Source organism: Aphelocoma coerulescens, chromosome 3 (assembly GCF_041296385.1).
Source record: "Aphelocoma coerulescens isolate FSJ_1873_10779 chromosome 3, UR_Acoe_1.0, whole genome shotgun sequence".
NCBI lineage: Eukaryota > Metazoa > Chordata > Aves > Passeriformes > Corvidae > Aphelocoma > Aphelocoma coerulescens.
Window position 1 is genome coordinate 85611531 of NC_091016.1, and position 20451 is coordinate 85631981.

Sequence of the window (20451 nt, forward strand, 5' to 3'; positions counted from 1 at the left end):
TACTTAAAAGTAGCAGAACCCAGTTTTTAATTTTATTACAATATAGTACTTTAAAAATAATGACTTCAGGTATATGCACATATCTAAATAGACACACACACACACACATTTTTTTGTTTTTATGTAAGCAAATTCATCTCTGTCACAGACATGTAGGGTATTAAAAGAAATGTATTTTTTATTTGTGTTCAATGCATATCAAAGATACACGATCCATTCACAACAAATTCACCTATACAATATCAAATTCACATCAGGCTTTTCTGCCGTGCCATTAATCTTGTAGATTCTCTTTCCTGAATATTCCAACTATGAAATCTTAGAAATACAGTCACTTTAGAAATTTATAGAACATTTAACATGCTGGTCAAAAGTAAAAGATAAAAAGAAATTAAACACTAACACAATTTTAACCAAGTAGAAGGATGAAGACAAGTACTTGGAGGACTGGGAGAGAGATTTTCATCTTACATTAAGCGGCAAATAATTAGTTTATAAATGCTTTATTTCCTCTTTTTTAGGTTCACAAGATTCAGAAAAAAAAGTGCCCCAAGTAACAGGAAGTCCTTATCCATGTGCCTGGAGATACATTTACTGTCAACAGAGCTGAAGACACTCCTGAGAAATGTTTTCAATTGAATCCAAGAACCATTAATGTGTTAATTCAAACTATGCAGAGCACATACATATCAAGTTTTATATTAAAATGTTTTCATTGAAGAACCTTCTGCTTCAACAACCTCTTAAGAGACAAATCATTGGCACCTCAAAAGAAATGCACTAGACAAATACAATGAACATCACTGCAGAAACTATATTCACAATGATCTATAGCTTGCCACTAAAATAGTAACAGCTTCAGCACGTGTTTTCCCACAACATTCAGTACAAGATTAGAGATCTGAGAACCATGCGCTACTATACAAGATTTAATACACATTCTTATTTCAGAGTTGATGCACTAAGCTTCAGTTCTGAGACAGCTCACAGAACTAAAATAATTTACTTGATCATAACTGACAGAAGCAGAAATGAACCTATAGATTTTCTTTTAAAAATATGTTCTCTTTTACCACAAAGACTTGCTACTTGTCTAGAAACCATTTACCCCCGGGGATACTCAGTCAGTAGTAGGTGATTGATTACTTCAGGTATTTTCTGTATTTGCAGAGGCATACCATGGCATGATCTCTTTGAAATCTCCCCATATCACTCTAAGTACTACGAAATAACAAGATGAATCAATGCATTTAATCAGTGTAAAAAGATTAAAAAGTCATTACAGTATTTTTTTCAGTTGGCCAAGAAGTAAAAGTCATGGGACACCAAAGTGAAATAGGATCTGGATATTCCTTAAATCTATTTCAGATCTCAAAATCATTACAAATGTGCTTCCCTGCCTCTAAAGTCTGGTTGCACGCTGGAGTCCCCTTTTTTCCCCCTACTGTAATCTTAAACCTTGAAGCAACCACCTTCTTAAATACGTTTACTTTTCTCCTCCCTTGCCCCAGTAACTGTGCCTTTATAACAATCTTATTCCTTTGCATTTGTACAAACCCTTTCCCACAGACCTACTTTTACTCAAATTTCAAATAAGTATCACAGCTGCAGCAATAGCCCATAAGCAACACTCTCCACTCCCTGTAAGAAGAAGCAGCACACTGATTTGCTTTAAGTACAGAGAAAGTATTGGGTCAGGCTAGTGGGGTAGTTCTAGTAGCTGCTATTCCCTCAGCTTTCCTTAGGATCATCAAATTCAATTCTCAACTCTGAAATAGTATGTGAGGTTGCACATTTATGTTTTAAAACACATCAAGCACATAAAAGCACAGTAAGTGTTCAGGGGTGATGAATTTCTAGGCACTTAATTTTCATTCTTTTCTACAGAAATTCTGTAAATTCTTCTAAAGGTCCCACTAGACATCAGCGTGCCATGGCCCAAATTACTTCATGGCAAGAGCTAAATGATACCTTTACAGCAATTACAAAAGTCTTTCAGAGTAATGAAGATCCATTACATTGTTACCATAAACTGTATTTTAAACAAGACAGATCACCTCAGTTATACAATACCCTACGACAAACTTCAAATGTTTCTACACACAGCAACAGAGGAGTGACTTTCACAGTCACAGAGAAAATAAACTGCCACCAGCAGAAAGTAAGGGCTGAAAGGTGAGTGCAAAGTTGTCAAGACCAGTAAAGTGCTCAGATAACTACAGTGAGAAAAGACCAGTGGATGACAAAAGTTTAAGCAAAGGGAAATCAAAGAGACTTGTCCTTTGGAAAGGTTTGATTTCAGAAGACTTTTTAGTAACATATGCAAAACATTTAATTGTTCCCTCACATTTAAAATAAATATATGGACTCTGGGCTGTAAAAGCATAAACATAGAACAAATTATAAAAATGAGTTATGTATAGCTATTTAAGGGCTTTATAGTAAAATAAGTAATAACAGATTCCTTAAAAAAAGGAGTAGTTATCTTGGAAGTGGTAAAAATCTAACAAGTGCTTCTTATGTCTCAGACACTATTTTTTGACTGTGGTCATACCTATGTCTATGTCAATTTATCCACCTGAGAATAAGCAAAACAAAATGAGCGTTAGTAAGCACTTCTTTCAGAAGCATTTCAGACCTCGCAGAAATGCAACAGAAAAATTCAAAAAAATATGAAGAGAGATTAGTAAGACTCCAGTAACTCTAGAGGCACACTTCAACATGCCAGGCTATATATCTGCCATGCAATTTCTGTATTTTTTCAAGCAGCTGAGGGCATTAGATGACACCACACTGCTTGAGCAACTGCAGAGAAATGACAAGAAAACTAAGCTGTAAATAAGTAAGAGATATATAAACAAACCTTTTTCATACCGGAAAGACTCTAGAAAATTATAGAGGTAACTGGCTTGTATTTATTTGGAATGACAGATCTCCGGAAAAAACCACAGTAGTTTGGTTTCTGTTTTAACAGAAGTCCTCCCATTCACCTTACCACTTAACGGACAGATTACAGTGAGATCTGAGTAAAGAGTGTCATTTTCATGGGTTCTGCTGAAATAAATTGAATTCTGATTGTTACTAGTGGTCACAACAGTTTCAGCATATGAACTAAAACACAGGATCAGCACCTTATACATAGATTAAAAAAATAAAATTAACAACTGAGAAAGAATCCACTTTGCTAAGTTTAAACACTTACTGCAAATAAACAAAACGCTGCAATTTCCACTATTCCGAAGTTTAGGGCTTTTTTATTAAATTCTACGAAAATCAAAAAAAATGTATTGCTGAGGAGGTATGTCTGTGTGACTTGAACCTTTCAAACCTCATAAAAAATACCAGTTAATAATCATAACATTTGGCAAATGAGATTCTCAGGATTGAAAATACTCAGTTCCAGCCACACCAGTCTTACAGGTAGCATTGGCAGGGTGCTTATCTGAATAACAGAAAGATTTTAGTATCTACAATTCTGAATTCTGGAACAACTAAATGGACTAGATGAAAAAGAGAAATCTCAGATTTCAAATTAAACAAATAGGTAGTAGCTCTCATTGCTACCAAACTAGGTTGCTCCTAAATCAGAAACAAAAAAAGTATTTCCCACAATTATTGTTATTGTAGGACTAGTAAGATATTAGGTTTAAGTTAAGTTTAGAAACTCTAAACATTTAAAAAAACCACACTAGATCTGTGTCTGCAGTCAATTAGCAGAAAACATATAATAATAGAAGTTTTAATAAATTTTTTGCATCTTTAGGGGTTTTTTCCCCTCAAAAAATATTTTCCACTCGAATTCAAACTTTTTTTATTTTTAATTCAAAGTAATAGAAAAAAAAATGTTCCTGGTTGGTATCCAGTAATCTGCAAAAGTCTACACCATGTACCAAACAGAAAAAATGTAAGTAAACTAGAAATCTTTCAGCAGTTCTTTGGAACTTTCTTTCAAATACTATTTTCCTTTTAAACAAAACCCAGTGGTGTTGCATCACACATAACTCTTCAGTGCTTTTACCACAAGCTAGTCATATGTCAAGAACTCTGTGTGCAAAGCATTAAAAAGCATAAATGTAGATTATTCCACACACTATGGACATGCATCCTGCAAGAAGCTATGAGGATTTAGATTACAGCATCAGTTTGATTAGAAACACAGGAATAAAGGAAGTAAGGAACTGTGCCAATTTTTTGTTATACTTTGGTCATGTAGAGTTATCCCATGCAGATGCTCTGAAAACTCAGCATGCAAGTTACAAAGTAAAAAAAAAACCCAACAACTGAAAACAACAAACAGCTTTCCCTGAATATTTTTGAACTAAAATATCCAGTAAGACATAATTGCTAATATTCTCATAATCTTTTTACTTTTCAAAATTAAAATTCAGTAGTAGTGCATATACATTCAAAAGATATAATAAAGACATCTAATAACAGATTCCTCAGCTCTCAATTTCTTTCTTAATGCAGTCAATGCATTAGGAAACAAAAGCAGCTCACATAAGCCACTGTTCTTGTTCTTTTCTGTACTTCTCAGACCACTTCTGAGTAAGCTCTAGGTAAACATTTGGTTTATGGGGTTTATAATCAAGGTAAACTACCTGTCCAGTCCGTTTAGGGACAGCTTTTTCAATCTGTGTTCCCTCATGCCATTCATTAAAAGACGTAATGGAAATAATTTCTGGTCGCACCAGAAGCGCTGCACTGAAGGCAGTCTCGTAGTACTTCCCATTGACACGGTTCCGGGTGTTGTGGTTGTTCCATGGTCGGATACTGGTATCAATATAACCTGGCCCCACACTTGGAATAAACATTAAGTTGTTACTATCACAAAAGGCTTTTAAACCTGCCCAATTATGATGAGATGAGCCGTAGGAGAAGCCATTGGTGGCAAAGTACGTGTACATTCCGTCAAAACCGCTTCTGTGAATGTCATGCTTATGTCTTTCTTCTACAAGAAGTGCAATGAATAATGCATCATATGGAGTATTTCGAATACTCTGGGATCCAGAAACAGTTAACAGATTTGCCCATATTTCAGGAATTGTCACGTAAGAGTCATAGACATAAAACATGGGAAGAAGTCTGCCCGTGCTGGTCTTATGCCTGTAAAAGGCTGGATGGCTTCCATATCTATAAAGCAAACAAGTATCGTTAAGACAAAATTTGCCATTTGGAAAACACTGTTGTACAATCTGAGATGAAGCCTTGTCCTAAAAACTAATTTAAAAAGGCAGGGCATGGACTTTGAAACACAGCAATCCATATCCACTTTCAGTCCAGTGTTTGCTGAAGTATCAAACAGTAACTCTTCAAAGAACCTTTAAATTACTACAAATTATTAACTGTCCTGGGTTTGGCAGGGACGTTAATGTTCTTAGTAGGCGATAGGTACAGTGGTGTGGTCTTTTTTATTTAGCATGAGAAAAACGTTGATAACACACTGATGTTTTGTCTGCTGCTAAGCAGTACTTACTCTAAATCAAGAACTTCTCAGCATCTCATGCTCTGCCAGTGAGGAGCTGCACAAAAAGCTGGGAGGGAGCAAGACCAGGACAGCTGACCTGAGCTGGCCAAAGAGATATTCCACACTTCAGCATGTCATGCACATATATAAACTGAGGGATTTACCTGGAAGGGGGCTGAACATTGCTCAGGGCTGGGCTGGGCACTGCTCTTTAGGTGGTGAGCGTTTTGTCTTGGGTTCTGTTACCCTCTCCCCTTCTCCTTTCCATTAACATTCTTAATAATACTACTGGCATAATTATCATAATACTATTTTGTTTCAATCATCAAATTGTTCTTATCTCAACCCACAAAGTCTATCTTTTCTTTCTGATTCACCCCCTGAGTGCTGGGGGATGAGAGGGAAAGTAAGCAGCACTGGTGGTACCTAGTCGCTGGCTGGGGTCAAACTGTGACAGTAACTTAGTGTCAAACTGTGCTACAGTTATCAGTTTCCTCTGAAGGGCAGTTCTCTAATTCAGTGTGAAGTAAAAACAGTCTAAGCAGCACTGATAAGCAAAACAACTAGTAGCTGTACAGAATGTCAAGATAAATTAAAATCATTAGAGGTCAACACAATAAGTCTCCATCTGCTAGTTTGTCACTATCAAAATGTACATTTTATTTAATTTATATAACATGTTGCTATCTGAAGTATCTGCTTTAATCTAAAGTATGACCTGTGATATTAAAGAATGTTTGGAAGCAATTTTGAGAATCTATGTAAAAGTCACACTTCAGTATTTAAAAAGCAGACTGAGTTTTACACCACTGAAATATGAACAAAGTTCCTTTCAGTTCTCTTCAGTCTCAGCAGACATTCTTATGTATTTTTGCAAGCTTTAGATCATATGCAGAAGTCCCCTAAACCAGCATGTAAGAAACCCCAAAGGAAACCATCTGAAAGAACTCACTTGTCAATGATGTACTTGACATTGTGGTACATGCTGCGATCATCTCTGTCTTTGTAAGGTTCGATGTGAAAAGTGACCTGAAAGATGAAAACGTAAGAGCAACACAAACGTAAAACACTACTGAATACGTGGGCACTGGGTATTGTATGAAGTAAGTACCAGTCACAAAAAATACAGCTGTTTATAGACCAAACAAATCATCAGTCCATAATGAGAATAATCCAGTCCTAGTACAACTCCTGCACTACTGACATCAGAAGCTTCAGGTCCCAGGAAGGTTTGGTATTAAATACTTAGGTTTTTTACATTAAAACAGAACACTGCTTTTGTTTTCCCTAGGCTACAGCAAGTGGTAATCATGCTTTAGAAAACTTAAAAAGCTACAAAACTTAAAAATTAAAATAAAATATTATCTACTTGAATGTCAAAGAACTGATAAACTAATGAAACATTTTAATATTTAATTTCTAACCAATGTATTAAAATCTGCTAAAGATAATGCTCCAAGGGTAGTTTTCAGAGTCAAAATACATTTTAAGATACGGGATATGAAAACTTTAATTTAAAATTTTATAGATTTATCAACAGCAATAAGCTCTTGGAACTAAATCTAATATAATGTACTGCAACTGCTCTGAATGTCAAACTTGAAGCTTATGGAATTGATTAACTGATATGTGTGAATTCCAATGTAAAAATAAATTTGTTTTCAAATATACAATCATGGCAGAATACATTACATTAATCAAAGCAAGTTTTTCAGAAGCAATTTAGAGCAGAATGCACTTAATAATGTCTTTGACAACTCTGCAACAGCAGAAAATTTCCACTGAAGAGCCAATCTCCCTCTCTATTAAGCAGAAACTATAGAAAAATAGTGTCAGACTAAATCACTAAGACTGACAGTAGAGGTTGAAGAGCACTATAATTTCATCTTTCATTTCCAACTATCAAAACCAGGCAAATCAAAAGGGTATATCTTCTCCCAGACTTCTACTTAGCAGACATAATAGAAACGTATTTTGTATACTGGCTTTGGTCTACTGAGACTCCTAACACTTACTGTAATAACTTACTAGTGCAGGAATGCTTAAAAACATTACAGTGAAGGTAGCATTTCCTGCAATATCTATACTGAATATCTGTATTCCAGTAATTCTTCCAAGTGGTAACAGCAGCTTCATCCACATTCCAATCATTACCATACTATTACACACTATTGTATTTTCCTTGGTAGCTTATTTCATTTTGCCCTGACTCCTTTGTGACTTGAATGTTAACAAGTTCTTTTAGGCGAGAGCAAACTCCATTAGATGGTCTGAAAATTTTGGGGAAGGATAATAACTTTTTCTGTCTTTTTAATAATTTATTATTAGATAGTGCAACCTATGTCACATAACACAAATCACACAGTATTTTTAATAGTTTCAAAATTACTTCTGTATCCAATTTATTCATCCTATTTTCCTCCTGCTTGCTAAGGAATCTAAAGTTACCCCAAATGACAGGAAATTTCTCTGAGATCCTGCAACTTGCATGACCGACTAAAACCCGAGCAGATGAACAGCCTGTGTTTTCAGTACACAGTACAGACAGCACACTCCAGAGATGAAACACATGCAGCTACTTAAAAAGTCAAATTTATTACTGGAGAGATTAAAATGAAATGCACATTTCCATTACAACAAAAGGAAAATACAAGTTTTATTCTAAAAATAAACAAAACCAAACCACAATTTAAGATTCTACTGATCAATTCATGTAGTCTTTACTGACTTGATATTTCACCTATTTTAAGAAGTCAGTATCTTAGTCTTTCTATCCTGTCATGCCCTGAAGTAACCCTGAAGTCTGAGCAGCATATCTCTGACCTTACAATCCAAGGCAAGTGTTCCTGGTACCTTCTGGAATAAAGACATTCATTCAAACTAGATATTCCAAATTTGTCTTTATTACTCACAGATGCTCACTCCTGACCACTCTATGATCAGGTGCTAGCAAGCTATGAAATAATGCAAAACGAAGATAGTCTTTCTCCTTTCTCAAAGGTCCTTAGTTTATATATAGCTCATTGTACTTCACAGTATTTTGGAATATGTAATACTTCCCTCATCTCCCAAGACTCACTGGAAAAACAACATAATGTCTTATTTTAGAAACTGTTTCCTGAAAAGAAATTTAAAAAAATAAAAATCCACAAGGCACAGTATGCCTTAGATTCTGCAAGCTAAAGCAGATTACAATATTTATTCTACTTACAAGGGAATATTACTCAGGTAAATAGTCCAGGGCAATTCAAAGGCTTCTATGACCAAAATGAAGTGCAGTATAATAGTGACGTTTACTTTCCTAATTACTTTCCTATTTTATGCATTTAGAAATACTTTACCTTTAGATTATATTTTTGTGCATAGTCCAAAACAACTGGCACCAAATCATCAGTTGGCTCTCCGTTTTCATCAGCCATCCCTGGTGGGTACCATGAAAGCACTATTACACCTGGAAATACAAAACTTGCGTTTTAAATCATGTTGTTTAGTATATTACATGCATACTGTACCATTGTAATGAGTTACAATTATTGATGTGAAAGCTACATAATATAAATCAGAATCTCAAATTACTTTTTAATCAGTTACAAAATCTCAGTATTCTCAGAGCGGATTTTAACTCCTCTCTTTGTTTATAGGACTACAAAACAAACAGTGGTTAGATCATTTGTCAAGGGAAGAAACCTATACTCAGTGTCCTAAGCCTAATACTTAAGAGCTGTTCCCTCCCACCTTTCAGCACAGCATTCCAACCTTCAGGTGGTTCAAGAGGAAAAGAGTGCTCCCCACAAAGGTATTATAGCTACGCCACGATACAGTCAGAGAGTATCAAGATGCATGGCTTCTAGAACACTCAAGAGATGATGGCTATGCATGTGATGAGATTTTTATCTTAGGGAATTTTATTCACCACCATATTTCTTCATTGTACCTCAGGCTCCACTACAAAACAAACAATACTAGAAGTAGTGACTACAATCCCACAACCTTCTTTCTTGCTGGTACAGTTACTATGGTGTAATCCACCCTTCCAAGCACGTGAAATTAGTTTTTAAATTTATTATCTTCAAAAATGCTTCAGTAACTCTCAATAATTTAAGGATGCTACCAGTCCTGTGCAGAAAAAATACAACAAATACCATGTTTTCATATTGTAATTTTTTCTGATGCTCTACAAGAAAGCAAAAGACCACATACCTCTTCAGAAAGGCTAAACCCTTTCCTTCTAAAATAAAATGCTGTCAGATAAACAAATTAGATCTCTTACATGTGCAGCTGGAAACAGTATCAAAAAGAAGCCAAGTCTGAAAGAAGTACATGAAATACTGATGTAGAAGTATTTTCCTAACAATGGAATGCAGAACATATGGAAGAATAAGTCAATGTGGTTCTTTTTAACTAGGTAATGATTTAAGTACATTAATAAGTTTACTGAGCTAGGAAAGTATATATTCTAAATTCTACCTACTTGACTAACATTATAACATTTCTGACCAACAGTCTCCAACAAACAATTCTGTGGGATATGCCCAGCCCTTGCCCTCGAGGGATCTCTGCTGAGACAAGAGATTTCGCAATCGCCCAGCAGGACTCCCTGAAAAGGCAGCCACTTCTTGGTCATGGCGAGGAAAAGTGGACCCACAATCCTTTGAGAGACACTATGCAGATCTTTCTGTAACCCACTGGTCTGTCCCAGACCCTCTGTAACCCATTGGTGCCCCACTGATCCCCTGTATCCCTATAAAAGGAAGCCCCCTGGCTCTGTAGGGGAGAGAGCTCGTCCCTGGCTTTCCCCTTCGCCGGAGGGAACCAACAATAAAGCTGCCTCTGTGCGGAACCAGCCACACGGGCCTTCTCCTCTCTCTGGTCTGGTTTGGCCTGGAGGTGCCCTGCAGAGCTGAGCTGAAATCACGAGCTGAGAATCACTAAAGAGCTGATAACCTCTGCAAGGGCCCCTCTGCCAGCAGCTGAGAGGAAGACACTGGGCCTTGGGAAGGCGATCCCTTTCGGGACCATCTCTCCGGACCAGTCACCTCTTCCTGGGTCAGAGCCACTGACTCCACCACCAGCTGTAATACAACTCCAAAATTAGGAAAAAAGAAATCATAAATTACAGTGAAAACATAATCACCTAATATCTAAACCAGAAATTTGTGCTCACTACACATAGAAGGGAGTTCAACTACCCTTAGGCACATTCTCTCTGCATTTTATCAAAAAGAAAATCACAAATAACAGATTATCACAAGAGACAGTCTGCTCAAGGAAAGCAAAATGCAGTATTTTACTGCATTTTATCAGATTATCTTTTATTTCACACAAAAGAAAAGGACTAAATGCAAGTGAGTGAGGTATAAAGCAGAACAGCAGCAACAAATTTGGGTATCTTGAATACATCTGACAAGATCCTCTTTTACACCTTTAGGAAATACATAAAAGTTCAGGAGACAGAATTGTTGATCAAGGAATCTAAATTCACACTTGCTTTGGTCTTTTCCTGAGAAAGACTACTGATCATTTTCTTTCCTGTGGTTAAAAAATGAAGTTATGTACCACTTCAAGAGTCTAAAAAAAGGGGATGGACTTGACACTAAAAACAGTGTTATAAATTTTTAAAACCAGAATAGTCACTAAAGACCAAAGTGGACTATCACAAAAAAAGGCTGGTGCAAAAAAATAAATTTCCCCAAGCAATCTCAAGAATAAAATCTACTGTATTAATCTGTAAAATACAAGGAAATTAATAGATAAGGAAAGAATTTTAAAATATAAGAAGAATACAGGGAAGCACTGCATGAGACTCCTGTTGCCCCAATCTCTTATATGCCTTTGATCATTAGACAATACTGGCTGAAAGAACCACTTACATTTTTCTTTTTTTCATAAGATCCTTGATAAAGCCCCAAAAATGGCTAGAAAAAAATATTATGTGACAGAATGCAAAATGCAGTCATGGATCAGACACTGGCTAAGATAGATAAAGAAGAAACTGTAAATAGTCAGCCTCAAAGGACACAAAAGATGAACAAAGCATAATTCTTAAAAAAATATGCAGTATTTGAAGTAGTGACTTGAGGGACAAAAGTTGATGATTTATGTTAGTCAAATCTAGACGAGAGAGAACAAATTAAATTGTACTTAAATCTGTAAGTCAGAATAGCAGCAGGAAAAAAATAACTCTTTATCAGTAATGTTACAAAGAGTGTCACAGGAAGCCTGAACTACTCATTCGCATTGCTGAGTTTTAAATGGAAAACTAAATGAAGTTACTAAAAAAATTGATTATGCAAAGCATTTTTCCTAGTATTGGCATCTATTCCACCAGCAGTTCAGCTTTCTCACACATCTGTATTAAGAGGATGAGAAACATTACAGATTCTTTTAAAGCTGTAAGTACCCCCCTTGCCTTCATCACACTATCATGCATTATTTTGCTTCAGATAAGACTGAAACAGTGCTTACTGGCAACTTATATCTGAGATTTCTCTGCACCAGACTTGTTACTCCTGTTGATGGAGTTATATTACTGAAGAGAGTGAGAAATTTCCTGTTTGTATTAACCCTTGTAGAAAATAAAGGTTAGGTTAAAACCCACAAGATAACAACAACCAAGAAGTAAACACTACACAAGTAAACATCACTAATCAAAATATAACAATTACATTAAACCTTAATGATTAGGTGAATGAAGGAGATTCAATACAAGGTGATTAGCAGTGTCAATAATGCTGTGAGCTCTGGTCATGTTGCTCCAACTACACTTACAGAAGCTGCTCAGAGTTTAATATTAGCCTATACGACTGCTTATTTTAAAGAAGTTTAACACAAAAAGGACCATAAAGCCCAACAACAAGGAAAGGCACAAAAAATATATTGACTATTCTTATGTATACAGTTCATCTTATTTAGAAAAAGTGAACATCAATTTGTATTGAAAGGAGGTAATTTCGGACAGTAACAATTATGTATTAATTGTTATTGCACACACATCATTCAGAGAAAAAATAAACCCACTTATATTTGAACAGACTGTTCTTGAGCATGTTAGCATGGTTTACTGAAACCTGTTCTTTAAACTAAAGCATTCATCTCCAAAAATAAAATACACAGACAATGTATTCTAGTGAAGGTTTCTGTATTTTCCATATGTTATCAGTGTTTAGAAGTAAGTCATGAAAAACATGTACCTACAGGATAACAAACACCATTCTTATGTTTCTTTGTTGTTACACTCATCAGACATGGCTTTAAAGATATAGGTTTCAGTTGGGGGTTAAAACTCAGAGATATAAAGACATTTACTAGTTTCAGACATTTCCTGAATTACACAGAAAAAGAGAAGGACGGCTCAGTTGTGCTCATTCACATATATAAGGCTGGGTAAATGAACATGCTGAAACGTTAACATTCATTACCAGTAGAAGCTGAACGCATTTGTTTCATGTGGGCTTCTATGACAGTAGGGTCTTTGGAACTGTAAGATCCAAGTTCTGGATAAAAGTTGGCCCCAATGTCCTCAGGAGGAGTATGCCTTCCCTTTGGATAATTGTTTGCAATTTTGGGATCCCAATGTGGCAACAATGGATGATTCCAGTGAATATATTTACCATCGAACTGTGGATTGCCATACCAAGTATAGTAGAATATGTGGAAGTTATAATTAGGAGAAGACAGTTCCTCTTCCAGCTTTTTTACTGGAGACATAGATGCCTTCATAGTATTGACAGCAATGCTATGCAAATTACTGACACGTGTTACAGTATCTCCTTGAGCCCTATTTAGGGAATTCTGTTTACTGTCTAAAAGCACTGTCCGTTGTTGAAGCTCCGGCAACAAACCGAGTCCAAATGGATCTCCAAAGCCAGCTCTGTCAGGTCTCAGCGTCTTCAAAGCCATCATTATGGAGCAAATAAACAAAATAAAAAGCAACAAAATGATGCATGTTCTTCTGCGAAATCTTGCCATGATGTCATAGTTCAGAATCCCAACAGAAGGATTTTGGCCGCAACTGATCAAAAGACAAATATTTTCATGTCAGATTTCTTACTACCTAGTATTCAGCAGTATGAAATGCTTCATAAAATCTCTACATAACAGAAATAACATGGAGAGAAATGTGATGTATACACTGACTGCATAACTAACAGACTTTGTGGGGGGTGGGGTACACAAAACCCCATTTCTTTGAGAACATGTGTCAGATTCTGAGGTTCTACCACCAAGAACTCAAATATTTTATAAACTATTTTACTTTTGAACTTCATTTTTATCCTAACCCAGGTAAATACCATGAAATAGAAATTCTGATTACATTATTTCAGAACTATTACGTTTTGCAAATGTTATTCTGGTAGAAAAAATAAAGACCACACAAGAAAAAAGCAAAAAACATGAAAGGAGAATAACATAGCAGAACAAGAGTAAAAGACAAAATGTGGTATGACTGAACTACAGCTTATGTTCAGAATACAGGTTTCATTTACTAACCCATTTACTATTGGCTAACCTATTAGCTTCAGACCAACCACTTTGTGTTTAGTTAACCAATATATTAACAAAATCCTCTGGCAAATTAAATTCAAAACCATGATGCTTTGCAACTTCACAGATCTAAAACCCTAATTTTTTTCTCAATCATGTAAACAAAAAACCAGCATAGCATTAAGCCTCAAGCAGAAAGCCTGCAAGTTAGCCGCTGGCAGCCAGTTACTACAATGTCACAGCTGCCTGACACTTCATGTAGTGTTCCAGGGCTAAATTCAAAACAAGACAAATGGTACACAACAAGATTTGAACCTTGAAAGTACGGGGAAGAAAATCAGTGTAATGGAAGGCCTGATTACTTTATTTATAACTTTAATTCCTGTTCGACATTATCACAAGAGAACCAGAGAAAAGGATTAACAAAATTTAGGTTACCACAGAATTATGTGGAACAAGATTATGCATAAAACTGACAACACTAAACTGGAAAATCTAAGAATAAATTTCTGATTCAAGGGTCATTAGACATAGCATAGCTGTGATTTGTATTTCTGTCACTGACCTCCAAATTTTAGAATCTTATTTTAGTTTACTGAGATATACACAGGTAATCTCAAAATATTTATAAATTATTTCACCTTAGTTTCCTACCAATGTTACAGTGCATTAACATAGAGCTCAGTTGTCACAATACGCTGTTTGCTAATGCTATGATAATTTTAGATAAGGAATTTTAGAATATGCTTTTTAACAATACAGCCTGAATTGGATTAGCAGTATTACACTGCCACAAAGGGAACTTCTGCTTCCATTTCCAATATTAATCCTTTCATCCTACTGTCTATTCCTACTTACTTTTGGGATTAATTTGGTTTTCACAGTAAAGTCACTCATTTACTTTAAGAGCAAAACCCTGTTAACATTTCAAAAATAAACAACACAAAAGTCCTGATGCACTTTTACCTCGTTAGGGAGTGGACTCAGTTGAATCAGACAGCACTAAAGCCAACAAAAGAAAGATGGAGCAAGGCAAGACTATGAAAATGATGTTCATTTTGCCCAACTGGACTGTGAAACCATACATTTGGCTACTGTCAGGGAAAATTATTTTACAGCATATAGGCTAAGAGGATTTCACAACACTTTATGTCAAATTACAGGATTCTTTTTCTACGGCTAACAATCCATCCCACAATTTTAGAATTCTGTCAGAGATTATTTGGAGTACAGAACATCTTTCTTTAATAAGATATTAACTCTAAATACACTCAAACTACTCCTGATATTTTTTTTTACCTTTTCAGTCTTCTTTCTAGTACATTATGCTACCCCTACCTGGCAATTTAACTCAATTTTCACATTAGACAAACTGAAGTTTTCTGAAGGGTCAGGATTTTTTTTTAGGGAAACAGTATTATTCATCTGACGAATGTATTAATGTATTTCATTTAATTTAACCCAGATGCCTCTGATCTTCATTAAACAACATACAGGACTGCTAGCGATAAACTACCTCTGCAATTATGATTTTATCTCTTCTGTGAAAAAGAATTCATGACTGCAATGTCTATAATTGGAATGTTCACAAGGTCTTTCATTTGGGTTTTCCTATTCCATATCGAAGAAACTGTTCCTTTTTATTCCTGGTTGACATATGTGCTACTCAATTCCTCCTGTTTAGATCAAGATTTCACTATTATTAAGTGATTTGTCTGAAGTGTCGGGAATTGATCTTGGTGCTCCATGTTACTATTTTAGCAAGTATTTTTTCAATGGAATATTAAAATTGAAGTGTACTAAAAATGAGCAGCCTCCTTGACTAGCATTTAACTAGCATTGAGACAGACCTTGGTCTACCATAGCACATTATGAACTTCTGCTATGCTTTTACAGGGTCAGCATCAAAGTGCAAAATTTCTAGAACAAGAAGTGGTATCTACGGTAAAGGCTTCTCTTTTGGGGAGACATCAGTCTCAATGATGGTAATGTAATTCAGACCTGGCATAGACACGTATACGGTAAAAGGTGCATTGAAGAGCTACAGGTTGGCAGTGCTTCATGTGTCATTTAATCTTGTTCAGATCTACTTTTCAGACAGTGACAGGTAAACTACCCTCATCAATGCTAGTGCCACAGCACAACGGCAATACTGAGGGAACAGACTGAGCAAACATGCCCCGTGAAACAGTTACATGAAGTTATGTCTATTCTCGGAAGTGCAAAAACCTTAAAAATACGTTTCTGATTCAACAGTCATTAGACAAAGCATAGCTGTGATTTTGTGTTTGTCATGGACATTTCAAATTTTAAGAGCCTGATTACAATTTACTGAGGTGCACGTCACTGCTGTAGACTTAGGAAGTATCTTACCTTGGACTTTTGGGTGTGCTTGGATCTAACAGGAATTGACTTTCTCGGAAGGAAAAATCCTGAATAACTTCAGCTTTATGCAGGTTATGATCTTATATGTAGTTACTCTGACTCAGAAGCTTCTGGATTCTAACTCCACATTTGTTTACACATACAGATCTACCAGCCAAAAATGTAAGCAATTTGGGCTCTTTCTCTTGCCTACTCAATAAATTTTAAAAGAAAAAAACCATCTGTAACAGGTCAGAAGGAAGAAAGAGTTGGTTTAGATATCTTTCTCCTTTAATGAATCAGATAGTAGTTTCCTTCATTACATTAGAAAAATATGAAGCTTTACTGGGAAAAGTTAAAACCTGTATTTCCTTAGCATCCAGTTCCCTTCTCAAAACAAACAAAAAAATCTGACACAGTTATTTTACTTTTTAGTTTGTAAGCAATTATATAGAATTAAAAGCAAAAAATACATGTAAGTACATCCCGTTATGATCATCTCTGTTCCAAATTAATTTGGGATTTTGGCAATAAATAGCATGAAATTCATCACAGTAGGCAAAATCTCAAGGTGTTCTTCTTAAAACAACTCCTCCATGAAGAAAGAAAAGAAAAAGGGTCTATGAAAAAATCTGAAGTATTTTTTCCTATCTGTTCCCCAAACTTAATTTAATGTCTCAAGCTCTTACCTGCCAGTGATTTTTTTTCTCCCTCACTACCTCTTTTTATACTCTTAAGTTATTGTGCAGGAAACCTTCTGTTTGTCCTTTCCACTAGATGAAGAAAAATACATACAGATGTACAGATGATGAGCTTTTTTTCCTCCAACATGTTTCCCCAAATAAGAATGTTTCTTTAGTCAGAAAAAAAAAGGCAACAAAAGTGGTTGAAAAGGGTGATGGCGGTTAATTACTCTAGATAATTTTGGACAGACAACTCAAGTTTCAGTGCCCTGCCCAGCGGGTTGCTTCTTTCAGTTTTACAAATCCCAAAAGAGAAATATCCTATGCAAAGAAAGTAGGTTCAGATAAAACTGATTTATCTAGTTTAGTAAGAATCAGCAAATACTATAACTTACTTGCTCTGATGTTCCTTAACCATAAGAAATGGAAATGCAATATAGAGGAGAACTCTGAAAATCTGCTTTTATTGATCAAGGGTAAGGTCAACCAGAAGCTACTGAGGCTGGTAGCTCATGGATGGGATCAAAGCTTCTCAGCTAAGTTTTCTAAGCTTAGTTTCTACTAAGTTTTCCCAGCTCAATGAAACTGAAAACCCTGAAGTAACAAATCAGCTCTAGATAGAGTTGAAGCTCCTAGGCCTTAAAGCCCTGATTCTGGAGCTACAGTGCAGATGGCACCTAGAAACATTAATTTAGTTTCCAAGTGATTGACCAGGTGAGGTTTACTAAACTGAGGACTGGTAAGAGTGTTTAAAGCACCACATTTACAGAGCACATTTATTTACATGGTGCATTCTGATCTCACAAATACTAAAAAACAGCAGAGGCTGACCATATGTGAGGGAACCTCGTGTTTCTAGTATTAGAAAAAACCAGAGAATTTCTCAAAAACTCTCTGTATATAAAAAGTCTTCTTCTAAAGCCTTTTTTTTGAAAATAGCTTGAAAATCATTAAACATGGAAGAAGACATTAGATACAGCATGCAGACACTTCATAGCTGTGCTTACATGCTCAAAGGGTTTATTTTTAAACACTTCCAATTACAGAAGATTTCTTTTTGGTCTACACAATTTAGAAAGAGGTATTTGAAATGTGACAACCAGAAAACAGAAAATGTGATTTGAATTTAAGAAAGACAGCAGCAATAACAAAACGAAATCCTTCTGGATTCTTTGCTGTAAACGTGGTAAGAGAGCCTCCAGCATTACAGTAGAGTATTTGCCTTCAACACGCCAGCCTTCTCCTGCTTTGAAAGGACATGGAAACACAGCTAACTTAGAGCAGGTGCAGGCCATGAGAAGAAAGCGACCTTTACCAGCCCTCACCGGGAGCTCCCCGGGGCAGTTCACGGCGGGGCCGCTGCACAGCCAGGCTGCTTGACAAGAGTCGAAAGAAAGGGAGGGGAGCGGACCCAGCCCGCTGCGCTGCTCCCATCCCCTGAGCAAGCCACCGAGTTCCCAGAGTTCACACGTATCTGTCACTCTGCGGAGCCAAGAGCCAGCCCCCGCCACAAGGGGAGCATCAGCCGCGGGCAGGAGGCGCGGCGAGGCTTCCGCAGGAGGGAGGAGGGAGGAGGGACGGCACCGCCCGGGGGCCGCCGCAGCCCCTCTGACAGCGGCCCCGGCTTCTCCCAGCCCCGAGGAGCCCTTCCCCAGTGCCCGGGGCTCGGGGCCGGCGCTGCTACTCACCCGCGGGAGGCAGGGCCGCTGCCGGCGGGCGGGCGCGGGGAGGCCCCTGCGGGAGCCGCGCGGGCCGGGCCGGGGCCGCGGGGGCTGCGCCGGGACGGGGCGGCGGCGGCGCGTGCGCCAGGCGGGGCGCATGCGCGGGGCGGGCGGCGGGCGGCCCCGTTATCCCCGGGGAGAGGCGCGCCGCGCTCCTGCCCTTGGCTCTGGGAGCGAGGGACCTGCGCAGCTGCTGAAAGGCCAGGGCCTGCGCTGGGCGTTCAAATTGCATTTGGTGTTTGGTTTTTTTCTTCTTTTTTTACCCGAAAGGCCTAAAAATCTTTCAGTTCTTCAAAAGGTTTTGCAGGATTGTTGTTTGCTTTTCAGACGCGAAATGGTAGCCACAGAATCCATGTAGGATGAGATCATCGAGTCCAAGCTATGACAGAACACCACCCTGTCGACTCGACCATGGCACTGAGTGCCACATCCAGTCTTTCCTTAAACACATGCAGAGATGGTGGCTCCACTACCTGCCTGGGCGGCCCATTCCAATGTCTAATCACCCTTCCTGTAAGAAGTTCCTGCTGATGTCTAACCTGAATCTCCCCTCATGCAGTTCAAGACTACGTCTTCTAATCTTGTCGCTGGTCGCCTGCGAGAAGCGGCTGACCCCCCCCCTCCCCCTCACCTGGCTCCTTTCACCTCCTAAGCTTCTCCGGGCTAAACAAGCGCAGCTCCTTCAGCTGCTTCCCATGGAACATGTGCTTCAGACCCTTCACCTGCTTTGTTGCCCTTCTCTGGACAGAGATGGGCAAGTTATGGCTGGGTAAAGCCCGGGGCTGGAGTCTGTGTGCGATGTGTGTGGCACCTCTGCACCCTAAGGGTGGTGTTTTACATTAGAGTAGGGTGTTCAATACAGTGATACATTGAGAAAGTCAGTGTGCTGGGGTAATTGCGCATCCTTGCGCCCTGTCAGCTATATGGGAATAAATCAGGAAAAAAATATGTGGATAGAAGTTCAATAAATAATCCTGTTATACAGTCATTTTGTAGTTACATATAATTGCAATAATGTAAAAAGGGCTTCACTGATCTTTCATGCACTAGCATGTCATGTGTGCTTTATACTTTTTTCCTAAGCAGTGAAAATCGGTTATGAATAGTTGTCATAATGAGATTAATAACCAAATCAATGAAAAAAATATATTCTTGTGTACTGTAACAACAGAAGTCTGAACAGCAGAAGAACACTTGTATGATTGCAGATTGACTCAATGCAAATTGTTGCACTAGGTAAACATCTCAATCTTCCCATTGAATCAAAACATTTCTTCCCTCTGCCATATGAAAAATGACTGTAATGAATTGGAGCCCTGTATTTTAGATTGCCTGATTTTTTGTTAAGAATGTCTCTAAGCCATGAGAGAGAATACAAACACTGATCAGAACTGTGGTTTCATTGAAATCAATAGCAAAAGTCTGATGTATTTTGACAGAGATAGGATTTAACCTCATATGTGAATGAAAAGACTTGGAATTAGTGTCTCATACTGTAGATATAAACAAGTAAATTCAATAGCTCCCATGGTTCTCCTTGAGTCCTGAGAAAATTGAAGGAATTGTTGCATGATATTTACTTTATGCTGTCTGAGAGATCTTATGGGAAAAAATATTTGCAGTAATTCTAATTTCTAATATTTCTTGCGTTTATCTGAATAATTTCATTAATGGAGTGTGTAGCAAATGATTCAGAAATGTCATGCCTCATTAATAAATTAGTTGGCATATG

The 20451-nt window shown here is 37.4% G+C and overlaps 1 protein-coding gene across 2 annotated transcripts; it reads right to left on the reverse strand.

Annotated features, from left to right (window-relative positions):
* Nucleotides 1-153: 153 nt before the first annotated feature.
* On the reverse strand, nucleotides 154-18765 carry MANEA (mannosidase endo-alpha). Of its 2 annotated transcripts, none has more exons than XM_069011126.1 (5): nucleotides 18687-18765; nucleotides 12886-13478; nucleotides 8809-8918; nucleotides 6420-6496; nucleotides 154-5133 (listed from the first exon to the last, which is right to left on the reverse strand). In XM_069011126.1, the coding sequence occupies exons 2-5, from the start codon at nucleotides 13433-13435 to the stop codon at nucleotides 4497-4499; spliced, it is 1374 nt and encodes a 457-aa protein (XP_068867227.1). In that variant the 5' UTR covers nucleotides 13436-13478; nucleotides 18687-18765; the 3' UTR covers nucleotides 154-4496. The 2 variants fall into 2 exon arrangements, with proteins under 2 accessions (XP_068867227.1, XP_068867228.1); XM_069011127.1 differs by lacking the exon at nucleotides 18687-18765 and adding an exon at nucleotides 18324-18661.
* Between the last annotated feature and the right edge of the window lie 1686 nt (nucleotides 18766-20451).

What these genes read in the sequence shown, in the direction of transcription:
- MANEA (XM_069011126.1), bottom strand. Translation starts at nt 13,435, where the DNA reads ATGGCAAGATTTCGCAGAAGAACATGCATCATTTTGTTGCTTTTTATT. An exon ending in AATGCGTTCAGCTTCTACTG is followed by an intron (nt 8,919 to 12,885) that starts GTAATGAATGTT and finishes TTGTATTTCCAG; the next exon opens with GTGTAATAGTGCTTTCATGG. An exon ending in GTCAAGTACATCATTGACAA is followed by an intron (nt 5,134 to 6,419) that starts GTGAGTTCTTTC and finishes TTTGCTTTATAG; the next exon opens with ATATGGAAGCCATCCAGCCT.